The 12,964-nt window shown below is 37.7% G+C and overlaps 1 protein-coding gene across 4 annotated transcripts in view; it reads right to left on the bottom strand.

The window, feature by feature from the left end:
- Positions 1-12,964, bottom strand: part of LOC145981568 (RNA-binding protein 1-like) — a 41,198-nt gene that overhangs the window by 1,565 nt on the left and 26,669 nt on the right. For 2 of the 4 annotated variants that reach the window (XM_083114915.1, XM_083114917.1), the window contains exons 5-6: positions 6,548-6,636; positions 434-476 (exon numbers count right to left, since the gene is read on the bottom strand). In XM_083114915.1, the coding sequence (XP_082971041.1) occupies positions 439-476; positions 6,548-6,636 (127 nt within the window). In that variant the 3' untranslated portion in view covers positions 434-438. Of the gene's footprint in view, positions 1-433; positions 477-6,504; positions 6,637-12,964 lie in introns of all 4 variants that reach the window. The other 2 variants (XM_083114916.1, XM_083114918.1) reach the window with 2 other exon arrangements.

Below are 12,964 nucleotides of genomic sequence, written 5' to 3'. Positions count from 1 at the left end.
CTGGTGTTTTATTTCTAATTAATACCCTTGCAGTAAACCAGGTCAAATTTTCAGAATGCGTCACTGCATAGAAATAATATTAATTGGGATTACTGATGGGACAAAGCACCAATGTATTGGCTTTGGAATCTCCAAAACCTAAACATTTAGGACTCTATGTAACTGCAACTGCCTTCATCCACTAATATGCACATTGTCATTTCTTCCCATTTTTTTACATGCATTTTTCTTGCATTTTCAATCCAAGCATACAGGATCTTTATTGGTCCCATTATCGTGTGTGGTCCCCCTTGCTGCACCAGCCATTATTTGTACAATGCTATGGTATAAAGGATGAAGTATATGGATCTATTTTATTTATCATTTCATTAATCTACTAGTAATCAAATACAACACTTAATTACATGCTGCAATAAAGCAACTAAAAACATACCTTGATTAGAATATTGAGTGCAGAAATTCAGGCAGAGTATTTACTGAAATACAAAAGTGAAATGCATAAATATACAATTATATTATGAGCACACAGATAAATAATAATTTGAAAATATATTATTATTATAATGTCTAAATAATATTTCGAAAGGAATGAGTTGCCACCCCCTATACGCCTTCATGGCGTGGTGCTAAGCACAGGGGAGCACTTTACCTTTTTTTTTTTTTTACCTTTATGAGTTGCCTGTATCACCCTGACTACTTCTTGCACTCCCTACTCTGGTGACTAGGGTGTGGATTATTACCTGTTTGCCTTTCTCTTATTCCTTTGTACTAACAAATAGGCTTTTTAATGTTCTAAAGGAGTTCACAGACCATATCTTGCCTAGAAATGTCTCTTTGCAGCTCTCCCACTCTCTGCAGTAAACTGGTAATGTAATCTCTATTTTGAATTGAGCCGGAAACTGAGATAATTACAAGATTTTGGAATAGTAAGGAATGTCAGATCTTGGTGATTTGTAGTTCAATGCCAAGCAGATTATTAGCGTAGGGGGGCAAGTTTAATGTCAGGGTAATCGGATCTGACAACTTCTTAGTACCATCTATGAAACGGATGCAGCTCATACCTTCTTCTTTCAACCTGCAAGTTTGAATTGAACGAGTCTCACTTATTTGGTACGGCCATGGAAGGAACAATGGCGGCTCTTGAAATCAATCGAGATAATGTGGCATCCTCAAGTTTGCAAGCTGCAAAATGACAGAGGACGAAATGCCTGACCACCAGCGACCAGCATAAATTTTGTACGGAGAGTGCCCTTGAGTAAATTCACCCTCCAGTAGTGAAGAAGCAATTCAAATCACTTAAGTGTTAAGTGTTCAACTGACACAGATGATTGATTATGTTTGCTGCCTATTTTAATTATTTTGGTGCCTACTTGCCTGCCGATCAATCCCCTCCCTACTAAAGACACATTTATTTTTTAAAAATAAAAAAAGAAAGAATAGAAAACTTGCAAAACATTTTTCATGTTGCATCGTAGCAATGTTTATAGAAAAAATAACCTCTCTGTAAATCCTGCACTTTTAAATTGTGTACATCTGACTAGACAGAACATTAAGGACATGTACCAATTACACACTCAACTATCCCATGTAGTATCTAATCCCAGAAATCATTTTTGAGTACCAGACGCTGCCAGGTAGCACCTACATACATTTAACTGTACTTCTTGCTCGATACTTATCACTAGGGTCCAGGACTTTATTTTATAACATATTTTTTATTTGGCATTGGATGAAATACTGGGGTGAGATCTTTACGTATCTGATGAAAATCAGCTGAAATAGATGAAGTTTATTTTATCCCACCGACAATTGATAGCCATGCGAAAATACTCTCCGTCATTGTTGTGCGGGCATTAGAATCAATGTAAACAAGTTTCAATTGTTCTAATTTCTGTACCTTTCTTTTCCCTTCTCTCAACAATCAGTCAAAAGTAATAATAACATTTGGTACATTACAGCCCCATTTCTATCGGCAATCGAGAACGGAAGTTTCAAGATCACTTGTCATGAGCCAGGCACCGAGTGAATAGAAGGACAGGAACAGGAGCTTCTGAGGCAAGACTGTTTAAGTGCATTGTGGAATGGAAAAGTAGTTACTGTAACTTGTTCTGACAAAAATATGTAGGCTGTTTTTCAAATTCTGTACTTAAAATGTCCCTAAAATATTTTTGCTTGTGTATTGATTGATGAGATGATCCATGCAGTGTGGAACGGAAATAATATTGAGCGTAACATGTTCTGACAAAAATTTTGTAATTCTATATACAGTAGAGCGTCGATTATCCGAAGTAATTGGGGGACATGGGTGTTCGGAAAACTGGTTTGTTCGGATAATCGAACTGTACATGTTTATTTGCCAAAAAGAAGTACTGTACAGTAAATTTATTCATAAAAACAGGCATCTCTTTAAGTATGTATTACAAAGTAACGTACAAAGGCAACTTTAGTAGGAATATATAGTATGTGGTACAGTTTATTAAACAAAAATATGTACATATTACATACGCATTTTGCATGAACAATACACACAGTACACAAAATTAACGTTTAAAAAAATCCTTTATTTTGGTCTGTCTAAGCAAGCCTACACGCTTACGAGCAGCTAAGTCACGTACTTTTTTCATTACAGATATCTGAAAGTGAGCGAGTACACAGTTCGGTTAAGCGGTCGGTGGTTGACCGACGTTCGGATAATCGACGCTCTACTGTAGTTAAAATCTGCCTTAAGACGTTGCTTGTGTAATAATTGTCTAGATTTAGAAGAGCTGTAGTAAGCTGCCAATTATGTTTTAGTTTCCACAAAGGAGTAAAGATGACATAACAGCAAATGAAACTTAGGATAATTGCAGTGAACTTCACAATATTTTCAGTACTTTTCCACTACACTCTTCAGTTAACGGGTTTCCGACTTCATACTGCCACCGCCTACCAATCCTCGTAGCACTGCTTGCAGCTGGAGAACAGTCGGGGATCAACTTCCTTACTTGGGATTTACCTTGCAGGCTCTATACACATTACACTAAACCCTATTAATTTCCAGAAACAAGTCTGTGGTTAGTGATTTCAAGTTTTTATTGGTTTCACATGCAAACATGCTTTAAATTATTCCAAAACAATTGGATTCACATGCATCCATAACTTACAACTACAGCTTCCATCAGCCAAAACTCAGAATATCTCCACACTGCCATTCCTCTCTCTTATACAACGTGATGCCAATATGGCATTTACACTGCTTGCAAAGTTATAATTTGTACAGTGTAATTGAACTCGTATACCATTAATTTTTATACAACGTTTTACAACTCAAGAACTCATGATCTGGCAAAATACCCCACCCCCACCCTAGTCGATGTTCCCTGAAGATACTGACTTCTTATTTAATGAGAAATTCGAAAGTACGTTGTGCATATTTTTCGATTTACTGGGAATATTTCTGCATTTTTCTGACATATTTTAAATTTTATGACAAAATTATATACATATTTTACAGTTTCATAGTTTTGACTCTTCTACATCCACCCCCCCCCCCCCACAATTTATTTAAAAGAAACTAAATCATTTAGATGTTAAGTTACTCACCACATTCCATATAAAACCTAAAAATGAAACATTGACAAGGAGAGATGACAATTCTTTGAATTTTCGGGTATTTATTTCTGTTAAAATCATTTTTAATTAATATTTAGAACAGGATAATTTGCTTATGAATTACACAAGTTGCCATAGTCATCAAAGTTTAGCAAGCAATGCATGCAATTATAAAGTATCATCCCTTCTTTATTACTGAAGTTACGGTAAGTAAATTCTGACATACTTTTCTATGTTCCAAGAAAGGTGCTGATTGAAACTATATTTTAAAGAAGACTTAACAAAAAAGTTATCTGTACAAGTACAGCGCTTTGAATAACGTAGTGTGGAAAATGACCCAAGAAACTGGTTCCCAAAACGATGAAAATATAGATGGCAGTGCGATCGGAACAGGTGCTAATTTTGTTATGAAAATAATGCGGCTTAGTTAGTTTTTGGAATATATTGTGTAGATTTGTTTGTCTAGAAAGGCGGTAAGTGAATTGATGGAAACAGTTATATTTGTGGAGTGATTTGTAGTCATGAAATGACATTAATTTGGAAGGAAAAGTAAAATAAAATTAATAAATAAATAGCATGCGTAACACAAGAAGAAACATCGCAAAGTGATTCCGGACGTCAGGTGTTGGATTGTGTACCTGAGTTTTATTTTTCTATGTTATTAGAATATAAATAGTATCCTGAGAGATATTTCATACTGAGGCAACAAACCACTAGTGTCACTTGGAAGCGAGCAGTCCGTAATCAATGCAGCCTTTCGAACCGTAGGGACACAAGTTCTGACTGCACCGTTTCCTCAAGGAGATTTTACACCAAAGCGACACATGTTGCTTGGAAACGAGCCAATCAAGAGCAACATTTCACATCGTAGCGGCATGACGGGAAGCACAGGCCAGCATTCGGTTGGTGAAATCCTCGAGCGATAAGTGTCGCGTGCCCCTTGTCACTTTCGTGCGCAATCTCCCTAAAGCAATACACTCATTGCATTGCGCATGCGCGAACAACAAACCACGGCAACATGTTGCAAGCTATTGAGGAAATGGCCCAGTTTGAGCGACGCACAAGCGACAAGTGTGGCTTATCGTGTCACCTAGATCTGTTGTTGTAATGTGCAGTTTATCGTGTCGCCTATCTGTTGTTCGCACAATTAGCAGCGAACGCTTGCCAATAGACTGAAGGCACCATTTCGCTTGTCACTTAGTTGGGAACTCCCCCTGTAGCGCGTCGCTTCGGTCTGAGCACCCTTTCTTTAAGGAGCTTTCCGACCGAAGTAACAAGTAGCATGCGAATACACCATATGAACGTGTCGTTTGCTGTTTGGACCCTCATGTGCAATGAATGCTATTTTACAGTCTGGAAGTGTGTGTCACTAGTGTGACAGTGTGAACATCCCGTGTCGCTTGTCCCATTGGTTTGAGTTTCCTTACACTCATGTCGATGGCACCAAGCATGTTTTGTGGGGTTTCCCTTGTCGTTTCATGCAATCATCATTATCATCATCGCCGCGATTAGTTTAAAGCGGAAGAAAAGAGACAGTAAATATCAAAAAATACAAATGCTTCAGTGTGTATATCTTTAAAAGAAATGATGATGATGATAATAATAATGAACCTAATTCATACACAAAAATTTAGTTGCCAAGAGCATTCCACGCGTATTTTTTCTCCCGTATTATTAACGAAAGTATGACGATAACAGGACGTGGTCGACTGTCTAGAATGTTCGTTAATATCTTCGCGACTACTGTACCAAATATCATAGCAATTATCACATTCATAGAAATGCTTCATGTAAAAGAATTAGACGTTGCAGCGAAAACTCCATTTACTTCCATTATAAGCAGACGAATACCATGCACCGAGACCAACACCAGCGCCTCTGCGGTATCACTTTCAAGTGGAACCAGCCAGAGATGCCAGAACAGTGCCGTTTTACACACTACGTTATTCAAGGTGCTGAAGTACAAGCATTGGTCAAATCATTCATTTTATTGTCATTGAGCTTTGGTGGACAGGAGCTTCTCTGCATGGGAACTTTTCAAGTATGAATGTTTCGAACTTGCCACAAAGTAGTAATTGCCATAGGGAGATGAAATTTATACATTATATTATTTGTAAATATAATTATATATTTGCACCTTCCAATAATGAAAGTTAATGGAAGAAGAACAAAATCGAAATTTTGTACAAAAATTGCCCGTGGCCAATGCAATAGATGAAAGTGAAAAAAATTTAGTATATACAAGCAGTGGTACATTCCTACAACGATGCAACTGGCATCACCTTCATGGGCGCTGGATAGAAAAAAACGAAAATATGAAAAAAATATTTGAAAATCATAATTTTCAGGTAATTTTGAAAATTGGAAATTTCCTGCTGGACCCCTCTAATTGTCACATGTTGTAAATATGCTTTTATTATTACATGTAAAAGTAAAATGCATAAGCAAAAAGCAGTTGTTGAAGAGTAATAACCCCATTTATAAGTTATATCCCATAATATTTACAGGGAAAATCAACGTTTTCAAATTGTGTTCTTAATATTAGTAACAATGGATATATTGGTTTGTCATTCCAATATGTCATACCATCATATGTGTATAAATGAACAAAAAAGACAAGTGAATTATCGTCTGTAGTTTTCAAGAAATGGCATGTTAATAGCTGCCACGTGGTGGTGTTTTTGTTTGAAATCAGACATCTTCTAAAAATTAATAATTAGTATGACATCATTGCTCACATTCTCTCTCTTACACTTTCATATGTTTTAAGCTTTTATATTATAAACTAATGTCATTATTTATGCAACTGCCAGAATGATCTAGCACATAAATTTACACGAAATAGAAGAAGTGCTTCATTATTGAATTCTATCAGAAACTTAGTGAAAAATGAATTATTGAAAGTAATGTTACCATCTTTATTTCCTCAACACAGAAAATGTATTATACCACATACGTCCTGCGTAGCTCTTACGAATCCATTGCAAGCCTTCTGGCCCCCATGATCTGATGTTGCAATTTGTCCAACCAGCAGGAAGTCTTATGCTGTGAGAAAATGTCTTTCAGTTTAGTTAATTTTGCCTCAACTTTAATCTATCACACTTTCCAATTTAAGGTAATTTAGCGTAATTCTATGGAGTAAATAATGATTAAACAATAATGAACTTCTTTAAAATTTAGAATCTTAATATTTTTTCTAAATATAAAAACTATACAGAATTTTAGAGTTAGACTAATATTTACAGCTTGGCATGGGTTTTACTTTCACACAGGAATTTAGCATGTCACTGCATAACATACTTCAATGCAAATGTTTAACTAAGTCTATTTGGAACTGAGATTTATGATGACGAAAAAACGAAATTTGAAAAAACACATTGTAGTGTTAATTTTACATGTTTTTGAAAGGTGTGAGATACATTTTGTGACCATGTTTTGTCACGAAATAATGCGAAATGAACTGCAAAAAGTGAAATTAACTCTTAAACACAAAATTTAGGGTTTATTCACCGACGCTACACCTTCTGAGGTCTGAATTATCCTGAGAGTTATGCAATTCCTGGAAAATTGATTAATTCTGCTGTTAATATTGGAGAAGCAAAAATGGACTCCTTTACACAGAAATAAACTTAATACTCTGATAACTACATAAATGTGCCATTAGAAGTGAAATGTTAATTCTGTGGAATAAGTGGTTTTTAAATATAATTTAGGATTATATTCACAATTTTAAAACCAAAATGTACTTTTATATACCACTTTTCACCATTATAACACCGATATTTTATTTTATTTACCGCTTTTGAACCCGAAATTGACTCAGTTTTTGTACCAAAATTTTGTTTTTTCATTTACCAAAAATATGTGCCTCTATCAATTGTACACTATATATTTTATTATAAAATAGGAACTTCCAGTTACAAATCTTTACTTAGAAAGCTAGTAAACAAAATTTTGGCAAGTAATATTGGATTCTAGGTTCTCGGCCTGTGTATAGGACTGGTGGCAACCAATCAACGTGAGGAAATTGGGGAGCTACGAGTGAGTAGCGTAACCCGGTCATAAAAATCTCCTATAATGCCTGGAGGTTTGAGGTGCTGACCCCACGACACCCCATTACCAATTGAAGATCTCCACACTTCTAGTTAGGATTGTGGGAGGGAGACTGGCAGTCGGGAGATTGACCAAGGCCCTTGAAGGGCTGTCGAGCCACGGATCATTATTATTATTATACTGGATTGGAATCACACTAAATTGTCTAGAGGCTCATGCTACTACAGCAATAAGTATTTGGGTTTAGGGATCACAGATAAGTTAGTTAGTTTCAGTAACACATGGTTATTGTTACACACTAACTTGCATTCGCAAATCTACTCTGTACACGACATTAAAAATATGTCATGTGTCCCTCAAGCCAATGACAAATCCCGGCTCTTATTTACTCTCTTACTATTTACTATCTGTACTTCTCGCATTTATTTCTTTCAATATTTCCTTAAACCGTATTCGTATCAGCTTCAGAATTCCCACTGAAGCACATGCTGAAAGTACACAGTATTTGCTGAATGCATGGATAAAACCATGCACACAAAATATCTAGCGTGGAAAACCTGTTGACATTTCAGAAACCTCTAGTAGCACTCAAATCTCTCAAAACACCTGGGACAATAGTGTATGTACCACATATTTTTCAAAATTATTATAATATATATCACACGGTGGGATGAAGATTTTATGTTTTCCCACATTATAAATTCAATCTTGATGCAAAATTTTCTTTGATTTTACATTTTCTTATAAGTTTTGGGCTCCACTTAAGGGATGCATGCAGCTTTGAGTCTCATGGAGGAAGAGTAACAACTTCTCCTGAGATATCACCTGTGTATGGGACTGGTGGCCATCCACCATCGTGAGGAAACTGGGGAACTCCAAATGAGTAGCGTAATGCGGTCATAGAAAACTTACAACAACAACGGAAGGCTTGTCGTGCTGACCACACGACACCCCGTAACTCACCTCTGGTATGTGTGAGGCTGGACGTCAGTACAAGGGCTGTTATGCAACAGGTTATACATAAAAATGAGCTGAGCGCTTTAGCTTCTGTTCAGTTGATATTCAAAGATTTGTTAATGTAATCAGATAAACATAAATATATTTCTCTCTTAGTTTTCTGAATTTAAATTGTTTGTGCCATTTCCTACATAATGCTTAACAGTTGTGCAGTCTTGTAAATTAAAACTAGCTGTTCCAGTTATCTTGGTGTAGGAAATTCTTACCGCTTCTCATTTCGAGAATGGGTTGCAGTGTTCTGATTATTTTCCTGTAGTTTACGGTTATTACAAGCATAAGAAAACAGTCTTGGTTGAATTTTTGACAATGAGTTTTTTCTTCATTTCTCTTGGTATCGTGTCCCGGGTTCGATCCCCGGCCGGTTCAAATCCGGGAACTTTTCTAATGTTTGAAGCGGCCCCGGCGCCCACCCAGCGTCGAATAACATGGGTACCTGGGGGAAATCCTGAAGGGTAAAGGCGGTCAGGGGTGTGATGCTGATCACATCACCCCCACTCACAACCAGATCAAGAAAGTGTGGGGCATTACCCCCACACCCCCTATACGCCTTCATGGCGTGGTGCTATGCACAGGGGAGCACTTTACCTTTTTTTATCGTGATACTGCTTTCAATTAATTTCTTTACCTCATTTATTATTTTAGTTATAGGGTTTCGAGAGCTTTCTGTGAAATTGTTTACTTTGAAACATTCTTACATTTTTTTCTTTATAGTCCTTAATTCGGATAAGGACAGGTTTATTTTCCTTGTCCGATTTTATTAAGAAAATGTCATTTTCTTTCAACCAGATCTTGAAACTATGAACTTTTTCCCCCAACCTTATATGCTCTTTCTCCCGTTCTGTGTATTTTGGACCTTTGTTATTTCTTCTGTTGTATTCAAAACTTAACCGTTCATCAAGAGCATCATGTGTGAGACTTCGTAATTTTCTCAAGCAATGCGTACAAAAAAAATAAAAAAATAGTGTTTTGATTGGTTGGGAATTTGACTGCATGTTGTAACCCTTGATGGATTCATTGTGTGGTTGAAGTAAGGTGATAACATTTTCTAGTGTACCTGCATTATGTGGCTCTTGGCCTTCTAATGTAAAATTCTTGGAAGGATAGCTGACCAGTCTCCCGCAATGTTGCCGTGCGGTCTAAGGCATCACGTATTTGACTCCGGCTACGGGACGCACATCCTGTGTATGGGACCAGTGGGGGCAACCCACCATCGTGAGGAAATTGGGGAGCTACGTACGAGTAGCATAACACGGTCATGGAAACCTGCAACGGCGACTGGGGGTTCGTCGTGCTGACCACACGTCACCCCATAACCGGTTGGTTGATTCCACACCTCGGCAGGTAGGCCCTGGCGCCATGTGTTATTTTTATAGGTGACCAGAGAATGGTGCTGATCACATCACCCTCAGTATGTCTGTGATCAACATTTAAACTAATTATGGTATAAATAATTCCCTTTTTTTTATCTGAATTTAGTTGGTTTCTTCGGAAACACATGGTGGTCCGGTCCTTAGCACATCTGATGGTCACTGGCTTGGTTCTCGAAGAGGGGGTGATATCAGGTGAGAGCATCTCTTGGGCTCATCCAGCCTCTCATCACTGGGTACTGGGTGGCAACCTTAGAGGGTAAAGGCTTCTGGAGCATGGGCCGATCATGTCACTTCCACTGTATCCAAGTCCCAAAACATGTGGGGCCCTATCTTCACACCAACTATGTGCTTTCATAACATGGTGCAATGCACAAAGGATAGATTTAGCATTTTTAATATTCTGTGCATTGTTTGTATTACAAGTTTTGCAAATTCTCACAAGATCATTCTCTTTTTTATGCACATATATTATTCACATGCTCTGTATTTTACTGGTTGTTTTCAGGAAAATATGGATAACTCATACACTGTGGAATATAGTCATGAATCTGGGGTGAATTGTGTCACCGGACACTGATATGTGCACAAGTATATTTTGCATTGAAATGGAACTTCCAAAACAATTCTTAGTTGCACCTGGCTACCCTGGTTTGACTTTCCCATGTTACATTCGAACTGTACTAGTATCATGGGAGATGACTTTCTCAGTAGCATAATCTGGAGGTGTTGCAAGGCACAACAAAATTTACAGCTGGAAAATTTCAGAGCAAAATTATGATTCATGAAGTTTATATGGCCATTACTTGGGTACATGTTGCCTGCATCTAGATAATGTTCCAAGATTCTGTGCCACTAAAGTAATACTGCTATTCTCAAACTCATCAAGTGCTGAACATGACCACAAGTGACCACAAACACAGATTAGTATAGCACCAGTCACAACACTTCAAATTAGGACCATGCAATAATCCTCTACCTCTTTCTCGAAATTGAAATTCTGGAAAAAAAAAAACAAAAAAAACTCTGACTTGAGGACCAATGGAGAATGCTTTATAATATAGAAAACCTGGTGAGAAAATCTCACAAAGCTTTTACGTATCAGTCATGTGGAGTTAGGGTTGCACCACTTTTGAAAAAACTCTGTATAATCAAAAACATGTATTCAGAGCTCAAAACACCAGCAACAGACGTTCATAAACAATTCATGAAGTGAGAACAAGGAATCACCTGACGCAACCACAGAATGCTTTGAACCAACTGCAGCATGATTTCACAACTAATTGTACTTAATAAATAAAATGTGAATATCAATATTTGTTACCAGCCACTCTCCCTAGAGCCAATTGAAAATACACAGCAATCCATTCAACTGTAGACCGCCATGCCGCTATCAACGGGAACTGCAGCAAGTTATGAAGGCAGCCAGCTTCAGCACCTTCTGTCATAAATTGGTAAATAAATTACTCTTTAAACTAGTTACGGAAACTTGCATCCTTGATTCATGGACAGTCTACAGTGTCAACATATGGCTGCGAGCACTTGCCTATAGCACAAACAGCGGCATGGTGGTATACACTTGAATGGATCGCTCTGCATTTTCCAAGTAGCTCTCATAGAAACTAACTTGACATATTTAATAACATTCAATCAATTCTGCAAAGAAAAGTAAATTTTACCCACATACTATTAGCAATGTATAGCTAATTAAGGGCCTAGCAATTAACAACGATTAACAAAAATATGGATGTACACAATATGACAATTAAATAATGACACATTTTTTTTACTGTTCAAATTGTGAATGCTATTTGTGAATTAGCATATTCATAGCATGGTGTGGTCCATAATCAACAGTTTAGTAAATACTCCATAACCTTGGACTAGGTATCCAGGGAGATATGGTGCCCTGCATGTAAACAAATGTAAGGGAGGTATCACATAATTGCTATGAAGCAGTGAGCGTACATAAATTTGCATTAAAGATATCCTGAAAACTTTGGACAGGAATGGAGAAATATTGATTTATACAGAGAGGAGTAGAAACAATTAGAAGATTTAAATTTGATGTACAGCAGCTTAAAGCCTTCAGTTGCCATGAGCATTGGTCGGAAGAGCATCGAGCGTTTGCTGTGGAAACTCTTGAGGACTACGCTGAAATGCTTCTGCCACTCGACACACATTTTCCAGTGTTCGTACAGTTTGAGGGTGACGAGGAGGCCTCTTGCTGACAATGGATGCAGAAGTTGTGTAACCCAATTCAGCATTGTTAGGCATTTTAGGTGTTAGAATATTTCCATTCCTTCAGACGTTGAAATGTCATTGAAAAACACACTGTGTTACAGTAGTAGAGTAATTGTTTCTGAAGAATGTTTCCACAGCAACGTTGCATGATGAGGCTTTAAACCGCTCTACTCAGGGATGTAAACAGCGGTATCTCCGTCATTACAGCATCTGACCACCATGCGAGAGACCCAGATTTGAACACTGGAAGGGAAAAAACAGGATTTTTTCCACCGGTACAAGCAGCTCTGCCACCCACCCAGTATTGTATAAAGTGGGTACCTGGAGGAAACTCTGGGGCATAAAGGCAACCAGGGGCATGGTGCTGATCACATCACCCCCACCTTTGGCCGTGATCAAGAAAGTGTGGGGCCCCAACTCCACACCCCCTATATGCCTCCATGGCATGGTGCAAAGCACAGGGAACACTTTACACACACACACTCAGGGATGTGTATTTCATCATGCCACCTACAAAGATGTCGATATGGCGCCAAATTTAAATTGTCTAATTGCTTCTGCCCCACTCTGTAAAGGCATTTTCATGAACCTGCCACGAAGCAACAAAGTGCAGAACTGATTGATTTGTTGATTTAAGTTCACTTTATGCACAGAAAGGCTAATCGGGACTGGACCTACAGTTTAAAGTGGGA

Source organism: Lepisma saccharinum, chromosome 29 (genome assembly GCF_977018435.1).
Source record: "Lepisma saccharinum chromosome 29, izLepSacc3.1, whole genome shotgun sequence".
Classification (NCBI taxonomy): Eukaryota; Metazoa; Arthropoda; class Insecta; order Zygentoma; family Lepismatidae; genus Lepisma; species Lepisma saccharinum.
Note: the sequence above shows the minus strand (reverse complement) of the source record. Positions and strands in the feature narration are given on the sequence as shown.